Source organism: Episyrphus balteatus, chromosome 3 (assembly GCF_945859705.1).
Source record: "Episyrphus balteatus chromosome 3, idEpiBalt1.1, whole genome shotgun sequence".
Classification (NCBI taxonomy): domain Eukaryota; kingdom Metazoa; phylum Arthropoda; class Insecta; order Diptera; family Syrphidae; genus Episyrphus; species Episyrphus balteatus.
This window is the reverse complement of record NC_079136.1, coordinates 128051567-128070355: the sequence shown is the minus strand read 5'-3', so window position 1 is coordinate 128070355 and position 18789 is coordinate 128051567. Positions and strand designations below refer to the sequence as shown.

The following is an 18789-nucleotide window of genomic DNA, read 5'->3' as shown; positions in this document are numbered from 1 at the left end:
AACTTGAAAGAATTTTTCATTAACTTTTTTGTTTGAAAATAAAAAAACAAAAAAAAGAATCGATTAATTAATATTTTGATTCAAACATTATACATACATTTTCAAAAATTTTTATCAAAATCCAACTTTTAGCCAAAAAAGATAAAAATTACAAAAAAATGAACAGAAAAATAGTTTTTGACATTTGTTTTATTTTCAAAATTTTTAACAGTTTGTACAAAAAAAAATGATCTAAATGAAAGATATAGATATATAACACTGTTTTAAAAGGGTTTTGTTGCCGAAACAAAAATATACTTTTCTGGAGGTTTTCGGTGTGCTGAACTCGAATCCGAAGTCAGAAACAACTAATCAGCTCCCGTTTTTGAGATATTACCGTTAGAAAATGCAAAGATACGTTTTTTTGAATTCTTCGGACCTTCTTCTTTTGTATAAAGAAAATTGTTTGAGCATATTTAGTAACGGTTTCTATGAACTGTTTTCCATCTTTCGACACCTGTTTAAATCTTTTCAATATCTTTTGTATTGCCCGAGATATCTTATAATGAAGTTAGTGGGTTTGGCTTCATATATCATAGAGGAGATAATGACGTTTTTAAATTTATAAAAATACCAAACAACTGAGGATATTTCGGGCAGTAAAAAAGATATCGGAAAGATTTAAACAGATTTGAAAGTTCTTATAAAAACCGTTACTAAATTTGCTCAAACAATTTTACTTATATGAATGAATAAGGTCCGAAGTACTGCATTTTCTAACGGTAATATGTCAAAAACGGGAGCTGATGAATTTTTTTGACTTCGGATTCGAGTTTAGCACACCGAAAACCTTCAGAAAAGTATATTTTTGTTCCGGCAACAAAAAAAAAGTTTAATTTTGTTAACCAGTGTAATTTATACAACTTTTGTAAATAGATCTGTATTTATTTTTTTTTTTTTCGATAAGAGTGGTACATCTATGTAACTTTGACAGAAATCCTCAAAAACCCCATTTATCACCCTTGCCCCCTTTTTTCAAACAATATTAACACATCGTTTGACACACCTAACCAGATTCATAAACAAAAACATGTACATAAATACATTCCCTGACTCTCTTTCCGGAATAAACAAAAAAAAATACCTGCCTGCTGCCTGTCCGTTTGTCTTTCCCTGGAATTCCCATTGAAATCGATCTGATTCATTATAGGAACTTAATATTTTTTCATACCAAATATGCCCGTGCTCCTTCTAAAAATAACCTAAAACATGAAGTACTTAATATCGATTTGGTAATTCCAAATAACTATTACTTAAGTTCTGAAAACAATAACGTCCTATATCCGGCAGATAACAAGCAATTAATCACTTGTAAATGCATTCCGTCTGCCACAAAGCTCAACCGCACCATTATCAATTTATTATTGTTTTGCTAATTAAGTTCATAAAACTTGCACTTTCTGACTTCAAAAAACCGGTTATCGTTTATCGTCTATTCCAAGTTCATAGAAATGTCGCCTCCCTGTCAATCTAAAATAAAGTCGTGATTCACTTAACCTACCCAGCAACGCCTCTTCGTCTTCATAATAAAAGTAGTTACTCTGTCGCCACATTTTTTTTCTTCATCATCAATCGTAACTGAATTAATTTGAAAAAAAAAAAAAACTTTTCTTTCCTCTTCCAGATAGCCACTTGATTCGAAAGGCACCTCCATCGTATTCCGATGGGGTCTATGCCATGGCTGGCTCGAATCGACCTTCAACTCGCCGCCTGAGTCGTCTATTTATGCGTGGTCGTGATGGTCTTGCCTCCAAGTTCAATCGAACTGCACTGTTGGCTTTCTTCGGCCAAGTTGTGGCCAATGAGGTTGTGATGGCTTCAGAGTCTGGCTGCCCCATCGAGATGCATCGCATTGAGATTGAAAAATGTGACGAAATGTACGACAAAGAATGTCGAGGGGACAAATACATTCCATTTCATAGGGCTGCTTATGACCGAAATACCGGCCAGAGTCCGAATGCTCCAAGGGAACAGGTAATAACTCAAAGAAGACCCCCAACAAAAATTCAATTTTAATTTATATTTCCCTTTCACAGATAAATCAAATGACAGCTTGGATTGATGGCAGTTTCATTTACAGTACTTCGGAAGCTTGGTTAAACGCTATGCGGACATTCCAAAATGGAACTCTGCTGACTGAGAAAGGCGGCCGAATGCCAGTGAGGAATACCATGCGTGTGCCGTTATTTAACAATCCTGTACCAAATGTTATGAAAATGTTGAGTCCAGAGAGATTATTTCGTAAGTTAAAAAAAAAAAATTAAAAAAAACTATTTGCCAGGTTCCACCGAGATTTGAACTCGGATCGCTGGATTCAGAGTCCAGAGTGCTAACCATTACACCATGGAACCGCTTGTTAAACTTAGGGTAAAATGTTTAATTTAAATTTGGGTGAAGTGGTGCTTTTATCGATTTTTGAAAATCATCGCATCACAGCGCATGCATCTCATCAAAAAATAGGATGGGTGGAGGGTTGAAGGACGTTAGAGTGCACTTTGAAGGGGTTGTTTTATTTGGAAGTTTTAACAATTGAAGAAGGTTAAGATGAAGCTTTAATAATGCTGATAGTCATGACATGACAGTTGAAGTTACAAAATAAAACCATGTATTTGTTATTATAAATAGGTTTTTTTTTTAATAATTTTTTCTCAAAAAATTCGCATAATGGAAATTTTTTTCGCGAAAACTGAATCAATCAATCAATCACGACTGATTTTGTTCAAAGTTTATAGACATATATTTCTTATTGTTTAAGTATGTTTTTTCTTTAACTTTATTTAAACCGTTAACGAGACATTCAGAAAATAAAATGCACGACTGGGGTCGCACGTACTTGCTCTTGCAGCTCAAAGCACTTTTATGTTAGTCGTAGATTTTAAAAGCTGGATCTAAATTTTAAAAAAAAATTGATGTTGGGGAAGAGCCGACATTTAGGGCAAAATTATGTTAAATGAAAAAAAAATTTTTTTGTTATTTGACTTTTTTGAGAAAAAATAAAAATTCAGTTTTATTGCCACTGCTTTAAATATTACGTATACAAAGTTTAATTAAAATCGTTAGAGCCGTTTTCGAGAAATTCGTAATATCGTATTTTTTTGTATGGGAGGTATACGTTCTAAACGAGATATAAAAAAAAACAAAAAAAAAACCAACTTTCAGAATTCCATAAAAATCATCTGTACCAAATTTGAAGAAAATCCATCCACCCGTTTAGGCTGTGGAAATGTGTACAGATGGACGCACAACCGCACAGACGCACAGACGTACAGACGCACGGACAGAATTGCGAGACCCACTTTTTTGGAATTCTCCATCATCGTAATGTTGGTTTTGATTAAAACCTCAATTTTTTTTTTCGACACGAAACCAATACTTGCCCTATAGAGCAAGTAAAAGACTGGTAGGTACAATGTCAAAGTACTAGTTTTTTTCTGAGTGCAATTAATATATGTTCAAATATTTGTTTTATTGCACAAATAAGGGGCGGCCGTTTTAAAAAAATTTAACTTTTCTTTCAAAAAATATGTATGATAGATAGTGTTTATTTGGTCCTAAAATATAGTTCTTATTTTGAAAATTTTGCAATTTGTTTACTTATAGAGGAGAGGCTAATATGGTCGAAACCGAATGAAAAAAAAATATTCCCCTAGTTTCAAGTCTTTTACATCGGGCCACATTGTTTGTTCCAACAACAATTGTCATTCTTATCGTTTTTTTTTTTTTTGTTTTATTCGAAAAAAAAGAAGGTAGGTAGGTACCTACTCATGATTTTTTAAATTTAATTACCTAATTGAAAATACTAAAATACTTCAACGTTTTAATCTTACAAATGTTCTTCATTCTTTTATGTTGTACATATATTTTGTTCATAGTTAAATGGTTTTATTTATTTTTAAATATAAGAAAAAAAAAAAAGTTGAAACTTCAAAAAGATATGAAGCAAAAATCCGTAAAAATTCTAGCCAGAGCAACTAGTAGATTTAAATATTCCAAAATTTTAAATATTTGAGCAAATAGCTAGTTTGACTAAAATTTAAAATGTTCATGGAACAAAATAACCCCATGCTTTTCTCATAAGCACCTTTAGGTGGTTAGAAGCACTGGTTAGTATGTTTTATCTTAGGGTGTATTTTTTTTTTTTTGTTTATTGGCAACAATAATAGCCTCTAAAATCGAAATTCCAAAATTTTTAAAATTAAAGCTGTCCTAATTAACATTGCAAGCAAAAAACTATGCAACCTGATTTCCTGGCTCTAGAGTTTTTTTTTTTTTTTCATGCACGTTAAAAAATATTAACATAACAAAATTTATAATAGTGTAGAAATTTTGAATATCAAGTTTTAACAAATTTAATAAAATTCCCCTGATGAAGTCGAGAAATTACTACGAAACGTAGGGAAAAAGTATGGAATAATTTGCATATAGAAGGAAGCGACCAAAAAAGGCGGCTTCAACATAAACAAATATTAACATGCATTTTTAGAAAAAATCGTAAGAGCCTTTTTTTAATCATTTTTTTTTTATAAATTATTAATCAACATCTAAAAATTCCTGCTTAAAAAAGTAGGTATGCTTATTTTTTTGTTTATTTCCTTAAAAAAATAATTCTTTAAACCCCCAAAAATGCCACTAAACTAATTAGCTTATACTTAAAGCAAATCGGCTCACCGCTCCACATAAACCCATGAAATAATTTTTCAATTCGAAAATAAAAAAAAACTTCCTCATTCCATAAAAACATTGGGAATATATTTTTTCATATATTTTTAACATTTTAGATTAAGATAAATGAAAAATTGATTCCTCCAATTTTAATTTTATTTTTTGTTCTGTTACTTGCATTTGATTTTTTTTTTTTTTTTTAATTTTAATTCAAAAAGTCAGAATCACCCCAAAACATTTGTTTAGTGCTTTTATTTTGATGAACATACCTATGCAAAAATCTAGAAGTTTTCTTCATTTTTTTCTGTTTAACTTAATTTTTCATTGGGGGTTTTTAAAATTAATTTTTATTTGAAAGTTGTTCCATACAATTGAGAAAAAAAAAGATGAAATTAACTAAAAGACACTAAAAGTTATGAAAATTGAACTAAGAATCAATTTCTAAGGATAATAAATCTTCTAAGTTATTTCAAAAATTCCCAGTGTGTACTCTTAAATTAATTTTTTGACTTCGATTTTCTCAATTATAAATCAAGACGCAACTAAACAAACCAAACTATGAGTGCTTTTATAAAGCTTTTAAACTATGAAAAAGTTATTTTTTTTTTGTATGACCTAAAAGTATACTGCAAAAATAAAAACAAATTGTTGAGTATACAAAAATGTGCCTATTTATAGGTAATTTTTCACATAATGTTATGCCGAAAATGATATTTGAAAATTTGCAAAAAAGTTAGATATTAGTCCCAACAAAATTGATGTGATGATATACCTTTTTATTCATTTTATCAGAATGAAACGAAAAAAAGTTTTCATCAATCGACAACTCCAAAAGCCACTCAAAAATTAGTTGCTACCTATAGGGTTTAGGGGTTATATAGTTTTCGTATTTAGAAAAATGTGAAATTTCGAAACCAATTTGGCTATTATTGATAAGAAGTTTGAATAATATAATTTACAGATCTTAACAAAAAAGTATGTATTATTTTTAGCCGTTCTTAATAATTTTGTTTTTCACAAAAATTGATTAGTAGAGTAACTAAAGCAAATTATTAGGGAACCCGGCCGAACAGCTCTGATTTTGACGATTTTTTTTTTCGTAGGTAATTAAAAATACTTTAAAGTCTATAGATTAAAAATTGCCGGTGTTGCCGTATTGTTTTTTAAAATTAAAAATAATTTTTTTTTAACAAAACCATTTTTTTTGCTTAAATTTCATAAAACAAATGATAGCAAAAGATTCTCTCGGTAATTTAAGGAAAATATTTAAAAGGGAGTAAGGGACAATCTTCCATCGTTTAAGCGATAAATGCAATTTTCTAACATTCTGACCTCAGACACAAAAAAAATATTTTGAAAACAACGGCAACACCTACAATATTTTAAAATACATTTTTAAAAAGCCAGAAGCTCATTCTTATCTCTTAAATTTAAATAAACTAAATTTAATCAAGACTTTTTGAAAAAATGGTCCTCAAACTCAGAATTAAAAAAAAAATGTTATTAGAAAAATTTAAAATGACTTTTTTCCAAACTTTTTTTAATAAAATATGAATTTATTTAAAAAAAAATGTTTGGCCATAAATATTATCAGTTGAATTTCGAAGCAAAAAATTTAAAATATATCACACTCTTGAAAAAAAAATGAAAAATTACTTCAATTTCAATGGTTTTTTTTATTACAACTTAATTTTTGCATTGAAATAATTAATTTTCTCAAAGACTGCGGTAAATAGGAACTTTAAATTTTTGCTATTTAACTTTCAACAGTAAGGGTTATTAAATGAATAAAAAATAATTTTATGTTTAGATGTTGAACTTTAAAAAAAAAATAAGTTACATTTCTTTTCAAAACTTTTATTAAAAAAAGTTCTTCGAAAATGAAATACTTTTTAATTTTTTTCATAAACCGTAATACATGTTGACATTTCCTTTTATAATTTGAAATCATAATAAATGCCGCCAAAAAAATTTGAAAATAAATGCATTTTATATTACGACCAAGTTTAAAAAACGACATGTTAAAATTTTTTCAATAATTTTTTTTTTCAAAAATCTGAGTTCAATTACCATTCTTTCAAAAGCCGTTCATTCAATTGACTTTATTTTAATTTTACATATATGACTAAGCTTCTAGCTTTTAAAAAATGTATATTTGAATATTGTAGGTGTTGCCGTTGTGTTCAAATATTTTTTTTTGTGTTTGAAGTCAATTAATAAGAAAATTGCATCTATCGCTTGAACTATGGAAGATTGTCCCTCACTCCCGTATATTTTTTTTCCTTGAATTTCCTAGACAATCTTTTGGCATCAATTAATTTATGAAATTTAAGAAAAATTTTTGAAAAAAATTTGTTTTTGTTCACAAAAATCTTCAATTAAATTTAAACAATCAAAACGGCAACACCGGCAATTGTTAATCTATAGACTTTAAAGTATTTTTAATTACCGACGTTTGAAAAAAAAGATCATCAAAATCTAAGCTGTTCGGCCGGGTTCCCTAATATTGCCAATTTTTGAGCTTTAGTTACTCCACTAGATTAAAAGAAAAAATTTTGAGCTTTTTATTAAAAACTTTGATTTTGACCTATAACTATTTTTATAATCTTTCAAATTTGCTAAAAAAGCATTTTTGAAAGAGCGTTCGTTTTAAAAAGTTATTGCATTTTTATCCATTCCTGGTTTGTTTTCATTTTTTTCCAGTTCTTGGAGATCCCCGAACAAATCAAAATCCCGCAGTTTTATCTTTCTCCATACTCTTCCTCCGATGGCACAACACAGTTGCCAAACGTGTGAAATCCCAACATCCCGACTGGAGTGATGAGGACATATTTCAACGGGCTCGTCGCATTGTCGTTGCAAGTGTCCAAAATGTGATGCTCTATGAGTACTTGCCGGCATTCTTGGGATCTGATATTCCACCATATGGAGGTTACAAACAAGATGTCCATCCTGGTATTGGTCATGTCTTTCAAGCTGCTGCTTTTCGATTTGGACACACCATGATTCCACCGGGAATTTATTTGCGAGATGGGCAGTGTAATTATAAAACAACTCCAATGGGATATCCTGCTATAAGGTTGTGTTCGACTTGGTGGGATTCAAGCGTAAGTAAAAGGTCTTAGAAGCTCGAAGGATTTGTTTTTTACTATTTTTATTCTTTTAGGATTTTCTTACTGATTCAACAATTGAAGAGATTTTGATGGGACTAGCCTCACAAATCTCCGAACGTGAAGATCCAGTTTTATGTTCTGATGTCAGAGATAAACTCTTTGGACCGATGGAGTTCACTCGTCGCGATCTGGGAGCTTTAAACATAATGCGTGGCAGAGACAATGGTTTACCAGATTACAACTCCGCTCGAATAGCTTATGGCCTTACACCTAAAAAAGATTGGATGGACATCAATCCTGAATTATTCGCAGAGCAACCGGAACTCTTAAGGTTTGTTTTGAGAGAAATCCTTGAAAAACTGTCCCATAACCTAAAATTTTCTTCCAGAATGCTTATCTCAGCCTACAACAACCAATTGGATGATGTCGATGTCTATATCGGTGGAATGCTTGAATCCTATGGCCAACCGGGTGAACTCTTCACAAAAGTTATCAAAGAACAATTTACCCGTTTGCGAGATGCTGATCGTTTCTGGTTCGAAAACGAAATGAATGGAGTCTTTACGAAAGAAGAAATTGTAGAACTCCGAAAGATCACAATGTACGAAATAATTGTCAATAGCACTGACGTTGGCCCAGATGATATCCAACGAGATGTCTTTATGTGGCACGAAGGTGATCCATGCCCGCAGCCAATGCAATTAAATGCTACCGAATTGGAACCTTGTAACTATCTCGAGGGTTATGATTACTTTGCCGGGTCTGAGTTGACATTTATCTATGTCTGCGTGTTTTTGGGATTCGTACCAATTCTGTGTGCTGGAGCTGGCTATTGTGTAGTTAAACTTCAAAATAGCAAACGCAGAAAGTTGAAAATTCGACAAGAGGCCTTGAGATCAAATCCAGGTCATAAGGGCTCAGTGGATAAGATGGTTGCACGAGAATGGCTACATGCTAATCACAAACGTCTGGTGACGGTAAAATTCGGTCCGGAATCGGCTATCTACACGGTTGATAGGAAAGGAGAGAAACTTAGAACTTTTTGTGTCAAGACCGTCGATGTTATAACGGTTGAAGAGTCTGCAACAAATCACATCAAAAAGAAGCCTTATATTCTGCTAAGGGTTCCCAACGATCATGATCTGGTGTTGGAGTTGGAATCTTATGCAGCTCGAAGGAAGTTTGTCAAGAAGCTCGAAGACTTTTTGGTCCACCACAAAAAAGAGATGACCTTAATCGAGGTTAACAAAGATATCATGTTGGCAAGAGCTGAAACTCGAGAGCGAAGACAAAAACGCCTCGAATACTTCTTCCGTGAAGCTTACGCTCTGACATTTGGCCTGCGACCAGGTGAAAGACGACGAAGATCCGATGCTTCGTCAGATGGAGAAGTTATGACCGTTATGCGGACAAGCCTATCAAAAGCTGAATTCGCTGCTGCCTTGGGAATGAAACCAAACGATATGTTCGTTCGGAAAATGTTCAACATCGTCGATAAAGATCAAGATGGCCGAATTTCTTTCCAAGAATTCCTCGAAACTGTTGTTCTATTTTCTCGTGGCAAGACCGACGATAAGCTTCGTATAATCTTCGATATGTGTGATAATGATCGTAATGGAGTAATTGACAAGGGTGAATTGAGTGAAATGATGAGATCTCTAGTTGAAATTGCTAGAACAACAAGTCTGGGAGATGATCAAGTTACCGAATTGATTGATGGAATGTTCCAAGATGTCGGATTGGAACATAAGAATCATTTGACCTATCAGGATTTCAAGCTCATGATGAAGGAGTATAAGGGTGATTTTGTTGCGATTGGTTTGGATTGTAAGGGTGCCAAGCAAAATTTCTTGGATACTTCGACTAATGTGGCAAGAATGACATCGTTTCATATTGAACCTATGCAAGATAAACCTAGACACTGGTTACAGGAGAAATGGGATTGTTATATAACGTTTTTGGAAGAGAATCGTCAGAATATATTTTATTTGTTTTTGTTCTATGTGATTACGATCGTGCTTTTTGTGGAGAGATTTATTCGTAAGTATGAGGGCTCTGAACGAAGGTGTTTTTGACCTTTGAAGTTTTTTTTTTGCAATATTTAAACCTTTTAGAACCTTCGCTTACTAACTTTTCCAGGAGTCCCGTTTTTGTTTTTAAACCGTTTTCTTCTCCTCAGATTACTCTTTCATGGCTGAACACACCGACTTGAGGCATATTATGGGTGTTGGAATTGCCATTACTAGAGGATCAGCAGCTTCATTGTCTTTCTGTTACTCACTTCTGTTATTGACGATGTCAAGGTAAGAGAGGTCTTGATTTTTTCCAACAAAGACTATATAGTCTCGATTTTCTTCCAGAAACCTCATCACCAAACTCAAGGAATTCCCAATTCAGCAATACATTCCACTGGACTCTCACATTCAATTCCACAAAATTGCAGCTTGTACCGCTTTATTCTTCTCAATTCTTCATTCCTTGGGTCACATTGTGAACTTTTACCACGTTTCTACGCAATCTCATGAAAATCTAAGATGTCTAACTCGAGAAGTTCACTTTGCTTCGGATTATAAGCCTGATATAACCTTTTGGTTATTCCAAACAGTTACTGGTAAGTCGACTTAACTTTTCGAAAGCTACAAAAATATTAAAAAATTTTGTTTTAGGAACAACTGGAGTCATGCTCTTCATCATCATGTGCATAATTTTCGTCTTTGCTCATCCGACAATCCGCAAGAGGGCGTATAATTTCTTCTGGAACATGCATTCTCTCTATGTTCTTCTCTATATTTTGAGTTTGATTCATGGATTGGCACGTTTGACTGGTCCTCCAAGGTTTTGGATGTTCTTCCTTGGTCCTGGGATTATTTATACTTTGGACAAGGTTTTAGCTGAAGAAGACTAGTTTCCGGCAATTTTCTAACCAATTTTTACATTTTTCCAGATTGTTTCACTTCGAACCAAGTACATGGCCTTGGATGTCATTGAAACCGATCTCCTGCCATCGGATGTTATTAAAATCAAATTCTATCGTCCACCAAATCTAAAATATCTCTCTGGTCAATGGGTTCGTTTATCGTGTACTTCCTTCAGACCCAATGAAATGCACAGCTTCACACTGACTTCGGCTCCCCATGAGAACTTCCTTAGCTGTCACATCAAAGCTCAGGGACCATGGACCTGGAAGCTTCGAAATTATTTCGATCCATGCAACTATAATGCTGAAGATCAACCAAAAATCCGGATCGAAGGACCATTTGGTGGAGGCAACCAAGATTGGTATAAATTCGAAGTGGCTGTTATGGTGGGCGGTGGTATTGGCGTAACTCCGTATGCATCGATTTTGAATGATTTGGTATTTGGTACGAGCACTAATCGATATTCGGGAGTAGCTTGTAAGAAAGTTTATTTCTTATGGATTTGTCCATCGCATAAACATTTTGAGTGGTTTATTGATGTGTTGAGGGATGTTGAGAAGAAAGATGTTACTAATGTTTTAGAGATTCATATATTTATTACACAATTCTTCCATAAGTTTGATTTGAGGACAACTATGTTGGTAGGTATTTTTAACAAGAAGTTTCGAAATTTTGAATATAAAAATGTTTTTTTTTAGTACATTTGTGAGAATCACTTCCAACGTCTATCAAAGAAGTCAATATTCACTGGCTTGAAGGCAGTGAATCACTTTGGCAGACCGGATATGTCAAGTTTCCTTAAGTTTGTTCAGAAGAAGCACTCTTATGTAAGTTTAATTTGCTTATTTTTCTAGATTTCCCTCGATATTAATATTGTATTCATTTATTTGTTTAAGGTTTCAAAAATAGGAGTCTTTTCATGTGGACCAAGGCCTCTAACCAAGAGCGTAATGTCTGCCTGCGATGAAGTCAATAAAACACGAAAACTTCCATATTTCATACATCACTTTGAAAATTTTGGCTAAAAAATTAACACATTTCTTAGTAAAAAATACTGCTTCTTATTTAGAAAGATATCCATTTACAAGCTCGTTCTTAGAACATTCAGGCTGTTTCTCATTCTTTAAGAGAGAGTTTAAAATGGTATACAAAAAAAAAAATATTAATTCTAGTGCATTTGATCGTAAAATACCTATAAATTAAAAAAAAAAAAAATCTAAATAAAATAAACTTCATATTTCTCATTTTTTTTACTTTATTAGTTAATTAAAAATACATCATTAAAATTATTTTGTAAATATAAAAAAAATATTTTTACATTATTTATACATGCAAATTGGTTAGCAAAAACAAAAATTATATTGTGAATAAAGACAAAATTATTAATTAAAAAAAAAAAAAACAATAAACACACAAACAAAATTTATTTATTTCTTTGTATAAAAAACAATAATAAAATTAGTACTAATTTTTAAGATTTATATAAATTCAAAATAAATAAAATATTTTTAAGTCATTAAAGAAAAATCGAAATAAAACATTTATTTTGTTATATTTTAGTTTTTTTTTGTATTTAAAATTTTTATTTCAAAGCTCAAAACAGGAAATTGAACCAGAAACACTTCGATTTTGGCATTCAAAAATTATTAAAACCCATTTTCTCATCAAACATCAGTTTTACTGGTACAACCGAATACTCAAATAAATATTGGAAACATGTTTCAAAAAGAGTTTTGTTAAGGTAGGTGGCATAAAATATCGAATGTAATACAATAAAAAGTGTATTACCTGAAATTTGAGTTGGATATTCACATTTGCTACAGAAAATCTGATCATCTTCTACAATTTACCTCATCTAATTAAAATTTTTTCATGTCAACGAAAATATGCATAATTTTATTTTTTTGAACAGTATTAGTTTTCAACCAAACATTTGAAAACTAAAATATTCCTTTTGCATAATCTCAGGAGTTTGTTTTCTGAACTATCTTATCGACTCAAAGAAGCAATATGAATATTGTACAATTTTGTATTGCATATATTCAGGCGCATTTATATTTGTTTACCGACATTCAATTCTAACGAAATGTCTGGTGAATTATTTTTTTCAATAGAAATTTTTTGTTTCCTACATTCGAAAGAAGATATTTTCGGATCAAGGTCTCAAAACAAGTTTTGCTTTACAGATATGAGCTCACAATGAAAAGGCCTATCCATTTATGTAAAAAAATCACAAATTTAATTTTTTAAGATTTTCGAGCAAAAATCAAGGTTAACCCCTTGCCTAAAAATAATGCAATTTCAAAAAAGTTCTCCGAATCCATCGAGTGATACATCAAAAGAAAGGTCTCTTGAAGCTCTATTCATAACTGAAAACCAAAATTTTCTTGGACGTCTGGTTGCTGAATTATTTGCAATCGAAATACCTAATATTTTTTACATTCAAAAGCAGACATTTTCGGATCAAGGTCACGAAACAAGTTTTGCTTTACAGATATAAGCTCACAATGAAAAGGCCTATCCATTTATGTAAAAAAATCACAAATTTATTTTTTTAAGATTTTCGAGAAAAAATCAAGGTTAACCCCTTGCCTAAAAATAATGCATTTTCAAAAAATTTCTCCAAATCCATTGAGTGATACATCAAAAGAAAGGCCTCTCTAAAGTTTCTTGGACGTCCGGTTATTAGATATTTATACGCAAATATAAACAATTTTTTCTCTTACTTTTTTTTCTTTTATTATTCTTTTTTCATTGATTTCAAAATCATTCACATTCACAAGTTTTACATTTCCTTACAAAATTTCTTAACATCTTTTTACATTTGCAATACAATAATTATATAATATTATTATTTTTATCACTTACACAACGACTCATATTTTTAAATCTAAATTATAAATTTGTTAATTTTATTCCTAATTTTACACATTTCTAATAATAGCTTCTTCACATTTCTGATTTTTTTTTTTTATATATTTTTGACATATTTTTGTTATTCTTAAATTAAAAACTAATTGAAAAAATACTCATTTTTAATACACGAGTTTTACACAAAATAAAATGAAATAAATAATTAGGTTTTTGAATTTTTTTGTTTTCGTTTAAATTTTGTTCGTCGTAAAATAATAAATTATGAATCGTTATTTTTTTTTTTTCGTCAAGCTTAAATACTTTTTTGTTTTGTTTTTACTTAAAACTAAATATTAATTTTTTTTTATTTATTTAAATTGTAAGCATTATCACAACATCATCACTTAGTTTACACACAAATAATATATATAAGTAATAATTTTTTGTTTGTCTAATTCTAGTATGGAGAGTTTCGTTGAGTTTTTGTTTTTTTTTTTTCTTCTTTAATTTTTTGTCAAGTTTTTAGTCCAATTTGTTAAAAATAATAAAATAATTTACTTAAAATTAAATTTTCTTCTTTCTTTTCGTATAATTTGTTTGTCAGGTATGTGATTTTGTTTTTTATTTTGTCTTAAAATCAAAATTTGAAAAACTGTTTGAAAATATCTCGCTGGTCATACTAATTTATTTGGAGATTAAAATCCAAACAGTTTTTCATTATTTTTGTCAAAAAAAAAAAATTGATGTATATTACAAATTAATTTTGATACTTTTTATCACCAGTGATCAATGTCTCTTGGTCGTTCATGTGGGATTTTACTATAAGAGAAAAAACAAATTTTATTAAAAAAGGACATTTTTTGTGATGATTAAATACTTACGGTAACATTCTTGATAAAGCCTGTTTGTGCATTGGTGAGATCTGTACTGCTGCCGAGGCTATACTCGACCCAGAGTCTTGTGACATGGTACGTTGCATACTCATAGGATGCGGTGGTAGCTGCTGCGCCCTTCTAAAAGGATATCGCCAAGGACTCTTCGGTACATCACCTTGGAAGCCCTTATTTTCAACTCCACTCGAAACTCCAGCGGTATTTGAAAAACCCGTCGTTGAGTCTCGTGCTTTCGACGAAAGTCTTCTCAAAATTCGAGATCCCAAACCTGGAGGATCTTCAAGACCTCTATTGCTGATGCGTTTTCTAAAACGAACATCACTCGACTCCTCCAGAATCACATGCCTGTCATAAGGCGTGCCATAATAGACTTCTAAGACTGTCGAAAAAGTGTGTGGCCACACTAGATCAATAATAGAGATGAGCACCCCAGCTACAAAGCAGAGAATACCTGCAAAACAAAAAAAGGACACTCTTGAAGACGTGTGTTCAAAAAATGTTCTTCAAACGCTACCATTACCTGCAACTAACAACAGCCAATAACACCACCCTAGATGGAATTCAAGTTTACCACCTTCAAGGTAGATTGTCAATGGTCTATCTGGCAATAGACAATAGTAACCAATATTGGTGATGACTAGTAATAGTCCCGTCAATGCCTTCATATAGGCTCCATATCGAGGAACAGCAATTAGCAGCAAATTCATCAGTAACCATGAAGCTAATGAGGTCCAGAGGAGAATGCTGGCAAAGTATCCAGCGGCACGGTATTGTCCGCCCCAAGAGAAACCCTCTCGGCCTAAACTGAAGTATTCAGCAACTGTCAAAATTGGATATGGCAAGCCTCGTTGTAGAGCATCACGATAATTGGTGCTCATGTCGGTGGCACCTTCCCAGGTGAAACGTTCATTGTAATCAATGTCGGGTGGAGTCCAGTTGCCAACTGGAATGGCTGAAAGTATAAATATTGAAATAAAACTTATATAGAATCGATTGAATTTGCGAAATAAATTTATTAAACAAAATAACGATCATTAAAAGACTCTAGAAAAATTACTACAATAGAAATGCAGCTGAAAAGTACTGAAAAGTCATTTTTAAGAGCCAAAGGTGTCATTTATATGTTCTTTGTTTATACAATTCACATTCACTGCTACCAAAAAAAAATTAAATCAAATTTAATTAGAAAATACCACTCGATGATTTGGTCTGACAAATTTGTTAACAAATATCAAAGCTGTTGCTTCTTGTACTGACTTTAATGTTCTTTTTTTTAAATATTTTTGAAGTGAAAACTTCTTTAGTATCGTAGTGATTTGAAACAAGATGAAACGAAAACGCGACACGACTTCAACTTGTTATAACTTTTTTGTTTTAATAGATAGATGAATGAAATTTGTACTGTAGATAGGTAATTAAATAAATTATAATTGTACAAAATTTCAATTAATTTCATATTCAAAATTCGAGATAACGGTAAAAAGATTTTCTTTTCCAACACACGTTATATCTTTTGATGTAGTGCACATACAAATTTGGTTTAACTTTAATACGCATGCTGATAACATGACCTTTTATTTGATATATCACAAATAACGGTACGTGCTCTACAAGTTACACAATCTTGAAAAAATTGAAACATACCTCAAAACACCTGTGGAGAACTGTTGGCGATGACCAGCTACCAGTGTAGGAAGTACCGTAATCTCACTCTGGAAATTCGACATGGTTGGCTTTAAAAAATTCTAACTTCTCTTATAGACATCTTTGAAATAAGATTTATACATCATTATACAAGGTGAAACAATAAGCTTTCACATGGTATAAAATTTTTTATAGGTTGTCAAACAAAAAAATTGAATTAATAGCATGAGAACATAAAAATAAACGTTTTTTTTTGCCTTTTTTGATGAAATTTCATCGAGTTTAAAAAATTCTAGCTCTTTTTGTAGATGTCTCATAGACTTGATCGATATATATATTTTGAGCTTAGACAATAAGCTTTCAGATGGTGTAGGTTGTTATAAGTTGTTAGGGAAGAAAATGGATTTAATAGCGCGAGAAGATAAAAATACGTGTTTTTTCGCTTTTCTTGATGGAAATTGATCGAGTTCAAAAAATTCTAGCTCTTTTTGTAGATGTCTCATAGACCTGATCGATATATATATTTTGAGCTTAGACAATAAGCTTTCAGATGGTGTAGGTTGTTATAAGTTGTTAGGGAAGAAAATGAATTTAATAGCGCGAGAAGATAAAAATACGTGTTTTTTCGCTTTTCTTGATGGAAATTGATCGAGTTCAAAAAATTCTAGCTCTTTTTGTAGATGTCTCATAGACCTGATCGATATATATACTTTGAGCTTGGACAATAAGCTTTTTATAGGTTGTTAGGGAAAAAATGCATTTAATAGCGTGAGAAGACAAAAATACGTGTTTTTTTCGCTTTTTTTGATGGAAATTGATCGAGTTCAAAAAATTCTAGCTCTTTTTGTAGATGTCTCATAGACCTGATCGATTATATATTTTGAGCTTAGACAATAAGCTTTCAGATGATATGAAATTTATATAGGTTGTCATATAAAAACATGGATTTGAAGGTTATAGAATAAAAATAGGTAGATTTTTTCTATTTTTTTTTTACAAGAAAAATGATTTTTTAAGGTTTCACTTCTACCACGTGTGAATTGCACACATGATTTTTTTTTCTTTTTGTCTTATACGTTGTAAGGCTACGTGAAATAACTCACAATGATTTGATTACTGGAAAGTACTGAAAAGTCATTTTTAAGCGCCAAAGGTGTCATTTCTATGTTTTTTTTTGTCATATACAATTCACATTCACTGCTACCAAAAAAAAAGTCATATCATATTTAATTAGCAAATAATTTTTTAATTTGTTAACAAATAGCAAAGCTTCTTATACTGAATTTTCTGTTATTTATTTTGATTTTTTTTTATATAATTCACACTTACTCAAACCAGAAAAAAAAAATTAAGGCTACATGAAAAAACGCATAATGATTTGATTACTGGAAAGTACTGAAAAATCATTTTTAAGCATCAAAAGAGTCATTTCTATGTTTGGTTTTTTTGTCATACAATTCACATTCACTGCTACCAAAAAAAAAGACAAATCAAATAGGTACCACTCGATGATTTGCAGGATTTTATATTTGATATCATTTTGGAGGACATTTGCTTAAAGTTTGTTTAGTTGTCAATAGGGAGTTTCAATTTCAACACCTCTTCAAAACTGCGCCTTTCTCTTTGCCGACGTCACAAATTTGTTCCCGTTTTGCAAAAAACTAAACTCTTTTCAAAACTATTGACTGACACATCAAAAGAAAAGTCCTTTAAAACTTTATCAAGATATGCAATTTAAAAGTGTTTTTGAAGTCTAATTGCCGATATTTTTCAATCTAAGTATTTTTTTTTCTTTTAAAACTTTATCAAGATATGCAATTTAAAAGTGTTTTTGAAGTCTAATTGCCGATATTTTTCAATCTAAGTATTTTTTTTTTTCTTTTCAACTCGATATCAATTTGAGAAAAAATAGTATGACAAAACCTTTTTGCTTCCAATTTTCCACTCGAAAATAATTTTCTATAAAGTAAAAAAAAAAAATGATATCCAAGAAAATAATTGCCATTTGAATTTCCCACGGCCAAATATATTTGTCATAATACTGAATCACGTAAAGAACATGGTATACAAAAATTTATTACTAGCACTTAAGACTTCCCGCCACAAGCTACTACCGCCATTAGCTACAAAAAGTCTTTAAAAAAAACATGCCTAACTAATTATTTGGCTCATTTAGTCGCACCCACTCACACTCACATGTATGGAAATATTTCTCAATTTCATGTTGTATAAGTCGGCCCAGGTGCTCGCCTTTCGGTAAAGAACACATAAAACTCCCCCAACTTCAACCGCGCATTCAAACCATTCCAAATCGATTAAATATAATTTAATTTAATTAACAGTTTGGTTCGACAAATTTGTTAACAAAAAAAGTCAACATTACGCAAAAACACAAAGATTGTCATTAATTGTTAATTATCACCCAAACAGCGGCGGGTGATATTTCTCGCTCTAGCTGGCTACTGGCAAGCCACTCCTTTTCTAATAGAATCGTTAAGTTTGAAATTCTTTTGGCAACAAAGTCTGCATGTCTGACAGAGCGCGCAAAGTTGTAATTTTTTTTATGTCTCCACAAATCCACTATATTCAGTGACCGGGCCAATTATTTCCTACAACATGCATTTACGCACTGCTTTACAACAGCCACACATCATTCCTTTTGGTTTT

General features: G+C 31.4%; 2 protein-coding genes and 1 non-coding gene across 5 annotated transcripts in view; 1 reads left to right on the top strand and 2 right to left on the bottom strand.

Moving 5' to 3' along the window:
• LOC129913920 (dual oxidase) overlaps positions 1-11774 on the top strand; it is a 49826-nt gene extending 38052 nt beyond the window's left edge. For all 3 annotated transcript variants that reach the window (XM_055992900.1, XM_055992898.1, XM_055992899.1), the window contains exons 4-14: positions 1664-2013; positions 2076-2280; positions 7405-7808; positions 7868-8145; positions 8203-9854; positions 9994-10117; positions 10175-10425; positions 10481-10698; positions 10759-11373; positions 11431-11559; positions 11629-11774. In XM_055992900.1, coding sequence (XP_055848875.1) covers positions 1664-2013; positions 2076-2280; positions 7405-7808; positions 7868-8145; positions 8203-9854; positions 9994-10117; positions 10175-10425; positions 10481-10698; positions 10759-11373; positions 11431-11559; positions 11629-11757 — 4355 coding nt within the window. In that variant the 3' untranslated portion in view covers positions 11758-11774. The remainder of the gene's footprint in view (positions 1-1663; positions 2014-2075; positions 2281-7404; positions 7809-7867; positions 8146-8202; positions 9855-9993; positions 10118-10174; positions 10426-10480; positions 10699-10758; positions 11374-11430; positions 11560-11628) is intronic.
• On the bottom strand, positions 2319-2390 carry Trnaq-cug (transfer RNA glutamine (anticodon CUG)). The gene has a single exon. It is a non-coding gene; the product is annotated as a tRNA-Gln (tRNA).
• Positions 11775-13875: 2101 nt separating the features above from the next.
• The window catches only part of LOC129913872 (dual oxidase maturation factor 1), a 53623-nt gene continuing 48709 nt past the window's right edge, over positions 13876-18789 (bottom strand). The window contains exons 6-8 of the mRNA XM_055992820.1: positions 14999-15430; positions 14467-14929; positions 13876-14404 (exon numbers count right to left, since the gene is read on the bottom strand). Of these exons, the coding sequence (XP_055848795.1) occupies positions 14362-14404; positions 14467-14929; positions 14999-15430 (938 nt within the window). The 3' untranslated portion in view covers positions 13876-14361. The remainder of the gene's footprint in view (positions 14405-14466; positions 14930-14998; positions 15431-18789) is intronic.